This window comes from Sinocyclocheilus anshuiensis, unplaced genomic scaffold (genome assembly GCF_001515605.1).
Source record: "Sinocyclocheilus anshuiensis isolate Anshui unplaced genomic scaffold, SAMN03320099.WGS_v1.1 scaffold1014, whole genome shotgun sequence".
Taxonomy (NCBI): Eukaryota; Metazoa; Chordata; class Actinopteri; order Cypriniformes; family Cyprinidae; genus Sinocyclocheilus; species Sinocyclocheilus anshuiensis.
The window spans coordinates 1,316,653-1,324,285 of NW_015540943.1; the positions used below are offsets into that span (position 1 = coordinate 1,316,653).

At 38.3% G+C, this 7,633-nt stretch overlaps 1 protein-coding gene across 3 annotated transcripts in view; it reads left to right on the forward strand.

Annotated features, from left to right (window-relative positions):
• LOC107689730 (TBC1 domain family member 22B-like) overlaps positions 1-7,633 on the forward strand; it is a 163,240-nt gene that overhangs the window by 102,641 nt on the left and 52,966 nt on the right. For all 3 annotated transcript variants that reach the window (XM_016487862.1, XM_016487860.1, XM_016487861.1), the window contains one exon: positions 1,077-1,152. In XM_016487862.1, the coding sequence (XP_016343348.1) occupies positions 1,077-1,152 (76 nt within the window). The remainder of the gene's footprint in view (positions 1-1,076; positions 1,153-7,633) is intronic.

Genomic DNA, 7,633 nt, shown 5'->3' on the forward strand with positions numbered 1-7,633 from the left:
GATGTAGTATACATGCCAGACCAGCATGTGGCGCTGTAATTCTGCCACAGAGATACACTAAAACGTAGAAGAAGACTTGGACTATGTGCATAAACCTTGCATGTGGTATACAAACGAACATGGAACAATACATTTATTAATCTGTTAATGTTAGATAATAAAAAAGACAATCGTTCAGTGTTTGTTCATGTTTTTGTTGCTGTTACGTGACGTAGCGGTTGTCTGACTTGGCGAGACGTGGGCTGATGACATCATCATCCGAAAATATACGGATTCGCTGTCCACATGAAAACGCAAGGGTGGCGTTTTCAGATTTATCCACTCTGGGACCCGGTTTAAAAAAATATTGGTTTCACTCTCCCAAAACGCAGGATCCGTCTGGACGAAACGCCTATATGATACAAAATGTATGCATATACAGCTAAAAACTTCTCCGCGTGGACGGGGCCTTAGAGTTAGTAAAGTCGGGCACCATGAGACCAGCTATGTCATTATTTTTATTGTGCCGTGCTCCCCGTCTGTGTAATTCATAAATGCGCATTTATTATGCATATTACAATCAGATGACTGACTTTTGAACAGAGTATGGTTTCTGTAAAGATAACAGGCTTGTACTAATAGTGGGATGTTTATTTGCAAAGGCCAGCATTGGTATGCCGAAGCATGAGATCTTGAAGCTCCGCCCTATTCTGAAAAGGGAGATAGGAGCACCAGCTTATTTGCATTTAAAGGGACAAACACAAAAACGGCGCGTTTTGGCTCATACCCTAAAAGTGGCAATTTCAACAAGCTATAAATATTACCTGTGGGGTATTTTGAGCTAAAACTTCACATACACACTCTGGGGTCATCAGAGACTTATTTTACATTTTGTAAAAAGGGGCATAATAGGTCCCCTTTAAAGGCATTTAGGAAGAATTAACTCATTTATTTATTTATTTTTTTCATTTATTTTTTTTTATTATTTATTTTTTTCCCACAATTTATATTTAGCAAATTTGTGTTTATGTTGTGTATTTAATTGGGCAAATATGTGTACAGTTTTAAGTTTCTCATCTCTCTCTCTTTCCCTCAAGGACAACTACACCTTTGCCCAGCCTGGGATCCAGAGGAAAGTGAAAGCACTGGAGGAGCTGGTCAGCCGGCTTGATGGTGCGTACCCTTGGTGAAGCACACCCTACTTAGATCTGCACTCTCCTTTTTTCTGCTTGTGTCCTCTCTCTCTTTCTCTTTATCTCTCTCTGTCTCTGACTAACCCATACCCCCCAGCCCCCTTCAGCTCCAGTGTCAGCCCCAATCAGTGCACCAGTGCTTTGGCCTTTAGTGGAGAGTGCTCGCTGCTCTGGCCAGGAAAGCAAAAGGCACTGGACCATAAGCCTCTCTCATTACTTTCTATTAGGTGACCGTAATCAGTATTCAATGCCCATTTCTCTGAGACAGGAAGCCCTCTGCTCTCCTCCCGCATGAGGCCTCTATCTCCTCAGCCTGCATTAGACCCAATGATTGCTTTAATTTCTGAGAGAAAGACTGCAGTCAGAGCGTATTGTTGATGTTTTTTGCCCCACTCACTTTGTGTCTAGGTGGGGAATAGAGAGAGACTGTGTGCGTTTCATTCTCATCAGTTTTTACGCTATATATAGAGCTGCTTGATCTTTCCTCCACTTCTGTTTTGATTGCCTGCTCGATTCTATACATTTGTTCCAGCAAAAGCTTTTTTGTCTCTTCCAGTTTGATTATTCAATTATATACGAGACCTGTCAGAGGAAAATAAGGTTGAAAAGAGGCTAATCACAACATAATTTCTGCTTTTCCACTAAATAAATTCCTCTATTTTCTAAGCACGAAGACAGCTACCTTTAGGCTGATGTGCTTTACCCACATCTGTCTCCACAGACAAAAAACAAGGTGTACCAACCTGAAACCCGCTAAAACTAGATGTTCCTCTAGTTTGCATCAGTCTAGTGCTTTTGAATCGAGTAGTGTGATGTATTTCACAGAGACAAGCACGTTAACATTGGTTTAATGAGCCTGGTGAGTGAGCATTATCAGTGGAAGTCTTTATACTCAGGCTTGTTCTTGAGTAACCTTCACATTGTCAGGCTCCAGAGCTTTTCGCCTGTCACATTTATTGTGTTTAGCCACTCTTGATTACAGATAATGTCTTCTATTAGACATTCAAATGGGGTTTGGAAGTGGTTTGCAAAGGAACCAATGAAAGGGAACAATTGATATTTGAGATTCATGCATACGACACTTGCCTTTTTTTAAAATTCTTCACCAGTTTTCAGCTAAACAATAACTTATGCTTTGTGAGTAATTATGAAGGATACAGTTAGTGATCATGTTGGATAGGTGTGTACTGTAACTGTTTCTTGCTCGGTAGTTGCTATTTTAATGTTATTATTGGAGTCATGGCCTACCATTTAGCAAATATTCTCCAGTTATATAATACCACACATCTTAATAATATGTTCAGAAATTTGCTAAAATCATTAAATGAACAGTGTTATTTTACGTTAATTATGTACCCAGAATTATGAAATTTATCATTGTGATTCCTCAATTTCCAAAATACCTGCCCTAATGGTTGTGTAAAAAATAAATTGGCTTGTTGTTTTATTGGTTGGTCACATGGTTATCCGTCCAGAATAAGGAACAGTGTGCAATAAATTGTATGAGGTATTCACAAATGTATCGATTGTAAGGACTTTCACACCATGTCCTAACAAAATGCAATGCAATAAGATTTCAACGACAAGCAATTTGACAAACAATTTGACTATGGTGACAGTTATAAGACAAAACAAAATCAATCTCAATCCATCCCATACATTCTTTTTCATGAAATCCAATTGTTCGTTTACACCAATAAATTCACAGTTTGAACATTCTTGCTGCCTTTAAATAATTTTCAAGATCTTAGGAAAATGATCCATTGTCGCTTTCAATATGGCTGTTAAAATCATATACAATTATAAACAAAGTCAAATTAAACCTTTTTAATTTTATGCAAAACACGCCTGTTGCTCGTGAGATATGTAAGAAACATAATGGTTGATCCTGCTCTGGGTTTGTTTTGAACTATTTTCTTTGGCAGAGCAAAACGAGATAATGTAACTGGTAGTGTTGTCTAAAATGTTAGTTGCTGAATATTGACCTCTTGTTTATTGAACTGTTGGATAAAAGCAATATCACATTCCCAGTCATGCTGCTGATCTGAATATCAGCACTTATGCTCATAAGATTTTGGTTAAATAATTGCCACTTTTTGTTTCTTGCCCGAACAGCTGCTCAAACAGAAATGAGCTTCTTGCAAGTGAAGTTTAGATGCCAAACACCTTTCACATTTCCCATTACTCCTTCATTTTAGTTAATCTACTTTGATCAAACCTAATTTGATCGAGTCAATTGGGTGGGGATTTCTTGTCCACATCAGATAATCACTTCTCTTGATTTAGTCCTATGGGTCAGTGTGCGGTGTTCACAGCATAAATCATTTGGTTCGACTTGGTAGGACAAGACGCAAATAGCAATAGTATGTTTTAATACTTGCCACCTGGGCCAACAGGGACAACATGCCAAGAAAACAGGGTCACAACAGAAAAGCTATTGGTTTCTCACTGCTTTCCATAGGCGGATACTCTGCAGTCAGCCAAGTGAAAGTTACGCTTTTCTTACAAAACGCAACAAGGCCTTAGGATTTCTGAAGTTAATGCAGCAAGGTCAAAGTGCGCATATCCTTGCATCTTTAATGTATGATGCCTCTCTTCCCATCATCCCTTTATCTTGTCCTCTGAACAGCCCTCGCTCTGTTTGGGTTGCACTTTCCATATATAAAAGATGTGCCAGAGAGGGAATGTGTAATTGCTGGTCGCCAGAGAGTTGGGTTTCTGGCATGCTCATCTTCATCAGGCTGCCTGGATTACTGTCGCATTATTTCCAAATTCTCCCCTTGTAAGGACGGCACATGTCGACCTTAATCAGGCTGCTCTTAGATGTGGCACTGTCGTGGTGTTTTACATCATATTCTCCCCTGTAATAAATTTGGGTATGTAAATCAATCAGGCGAACCCTTTTTGCACTCTTTTCTTCGCCGGCTCACTGAGGCACGTAGCATGCTTGGTCACTCTCCTGTCCCGAACAGAGGTGACGGTACCTCTTCCAGCACTAATGAGGCTGGGGGTTTAGAACATGTGGCTGCTGGGAAGGTCTGAGCCCAGACCTGCGGTGTAGTGATCAGGGTACATGGCACCACAGACGCTTGACGCTCCAACACCTTTGTTCACGGGACATGTTCGTTCTGCCTCCATTGCCATATGGCTCCTCTCAGTCAGGGTACAGCTAGGGCATGTTTGTCAGGGCCCACAGCGGCCCACCGACATGACAGGCAATCCCTGCTGGAAGCTGCTCCTGAACATCAACAAGAGAGGCCAAAGGTTGTCTGACCTCGTAGCTGTGAGCTGTCCGTCCCATCTCGCTTACATCGGCATTACATCGGCCAGATGTTCAGATACAGATGCACTGCTCAAGGTGCCGAGGTCACGCTTACACAACACCTGCTTTTTTTGTTATGGAAGCAGTGCCTTTGAGAGCCACTGGTGGGAATAATGCCAGTAATAAATGCACAGAGGAAAAGAGAAAGAATTGCATCAAATACCTGTTCCACGTTTGGAAACGCATCAAAAAGTCATGTGACAAATTAAACTGAACAGTTCTTTCAGAGAAAATGAAGTCAAAGTGGCTTACCTAGTGGCTACAAAAGTGACTATTTAGATTATCTTGAAAGAGTTGTTCTATTTGTAAATTTTGTTTGTAATATTCACTTCGCCCCTGATTTGCCCCAAAGAAGAGCCATGTTTAGTTTCTATTTAGATAGAAACTAAATATGGACTAAGTATATATATATATATATATATGCTCTCCCCACCTACAATTCCTGCCGGTGCTGAGACTCGAACCTGCAACCTTCGGGTTACAAGTCTCTAACCATTAGGTCACAACTTGAAGTATGAGTATGAAACTGCAAAGCTGGGCTGTAAAATAAAAGCAGACTTTGCTATTTTAGCTTTTTTCCCCTCTCTGTGAATAAAGTTAGGGGCAACAGTAAGTTTGTGTGGTGATTGTTCATGCAAAACCCACAGTCACAATGCCAGCTTGTTGTGGTTGGTTGCCAGGGCATTTCTAGGTTGTTACTTACTGACCCACGGTGAAAGTGCCCACCGCCAAGTCTATGATATTCTCGATATGGGTCCCGTAAAAGTTAATACGCATATTCAGTGGAAACAGTATTGCTCTACTTGGCAAAACATCGCTAAATCATATCTGGATGACTTTCCAGCTTCATTGTTTATGAATGAACTTTTCATGAACTAGCATTATAAATACTTGAGAAAATATTTGAGAAAGAGAAAATGTTGCTCTGCTCACAGACTGTGAAAAGTGAAAGTGACTTTCTGTAAAAGTGCTGTAGAGCTTGACTGAAATAACACATAATGGCTAATGATACTGGTACGTGCACATATATATAATTTGAAATGTCAGTGCTATAGATAGACCTTTGGTTTTATTGTCATGGAAACTTCTCTCATGGACTTTGCACTGGGCCTTGTTGTCAGGTAGTCTAAAGAGCAAGGAAACCATTCATTTCCACTGAGAACAACTCTGCAGACTGGAAACCTGACATTATAACACCTCACATGTGTAATGTGAGTCTGTGAGGTCTTTTTATGTCCTTTGGCTGCATCACGTGAATGCAGATGTACTTTCATGCGTAACCCCATGCATTTTGTCATGCTTCATTTTTGTCAAGCCTTTGCCTGTATTGCAATGTTGAATTTTGCTATGAAGACCTCTTTATGTCTCGCTGTATTTCGCACTTGGTTCACTGTCTTCTTGCTCTCAATCTGTGAAGTCATTGTGACAGATCAAGCTTTCAAACAGCTACATTGATTTCTTTTACATTTCCGTCACCAGCAGGTCCTAAGCGGCCTGCCAATTTCTTCACCGTAGAGTGATGCTAGGCTTTAATTATCTGCCTGCTTTTCAAAAGAGCCACAAGCGCTTTTTATTGGATTTTCACACCATAACCACCATCAAGATACGGCCATTTCCACTTTCTGTTCTCATAATTACATGCTGTGGTGAAACACCTCAGCCTCTTTTTTTAATTTATTTATTTTTAATTTATTTTTTCAACCAATGCTCTTACTGTAGTGATTATGCAATGATATAATTGTTAAAGATTAATTAACTTTCAAATTGAAATACATTATTTACTTATTTTGTTTTTATTAATTTGATATTTGTTTTATTTTTTATTTAATTTATATAAATATAATTTATATGTAATATAATTTCATTATATAGTCAGTACTTTGTGACAGATGACTATCTAATGGCAACAAACTGTAATGTCTACATATATATATATATATAAAATCACAGTAATTTGAACAAGATACCATTTGTTTTACAACTTTTTCAGATTTATAATTCCCTAAACACCACATAAATTACACTTTACAGGACAGTCAGGTAGTATCTTGCCAGAATGCATTTCATTGTGGACTTGATTCCGATGTGCAAGAACGCTGATGCTACTCATGCACAAGTTCTGTGATCAATGACCATGCCCAACATCCCGATCTGCTGAAGTTTCATTGTTCTCAAGCAGCACCTTCATTTTTCAATGTCTTTAAACTGGCTTGGAAATAAGAGTGTGCTCACAATTGAAATTAATACACCGATCACAGCTAGATAAATGAGGATGGAGAATATAGGCAGGAAAGTTCCCTTATATGAAGTTGAGAAATTGAGTATATGGAAAGAGAAGGGCAAAAATATCTATGGATCCATTATTCTTTGAGGTCGACTTCACTTACTGTACATGTCTTTCCCATGTTATGGGAAGATCCCATCAGCAAAACATGATGAAGGGAGAAAAAAAAAAAAAAAACTTGATTTTTGTATTTTTTTTCTATACCAATAACCAGCCAGCCAGCAACCACCTGGCCTCACCCAACCAAACCATGCAGAATACATTATGCACAGTATAATTATATTCCACATGAAGAGTTTGGAATAAAAGATTTTATGATTTTGAAAGAAAAGAAGTCACCTTGGTGCTCAAGAGCCATTACTTATAATTATCAATGTTGAAAAAACTGGAAAGAAAATAAAATAAATTAATACTTTTGTTCAGCAAGGGAGCATTAAATTGATCAAAAGTGACAGTAAAGACATTTATAATGATTTCTATTTCAAATAAATGCTGAACTTTCTATTCATTAAAGAATCCTGAAAATAAATGCAACAGGGATGCATTACATTGATCAAAAGTGACATTAAAGATTTCTAATGTTAAAAAAGGTTTCTATTTCAATTGAATTCTGAAACTGTATCACAGCTTCAACAAAAAATATTAAGCCACTGTAAAAAAAAAATTCATACAATTTACGTTAAAAAACCGGCAGCTGTGGTTGCCGGAATTTTACCGTAAAAAATACAGTAGCAACATTTTAGGTTTTACGGTTTTAACTTAAATTTACAGTTGAATTCCGTTATTTCATTAACTGATATAATGTTAATATACCAACCTATTGAAGTACTGAAATCTGTTTTGTACATTTGTAAT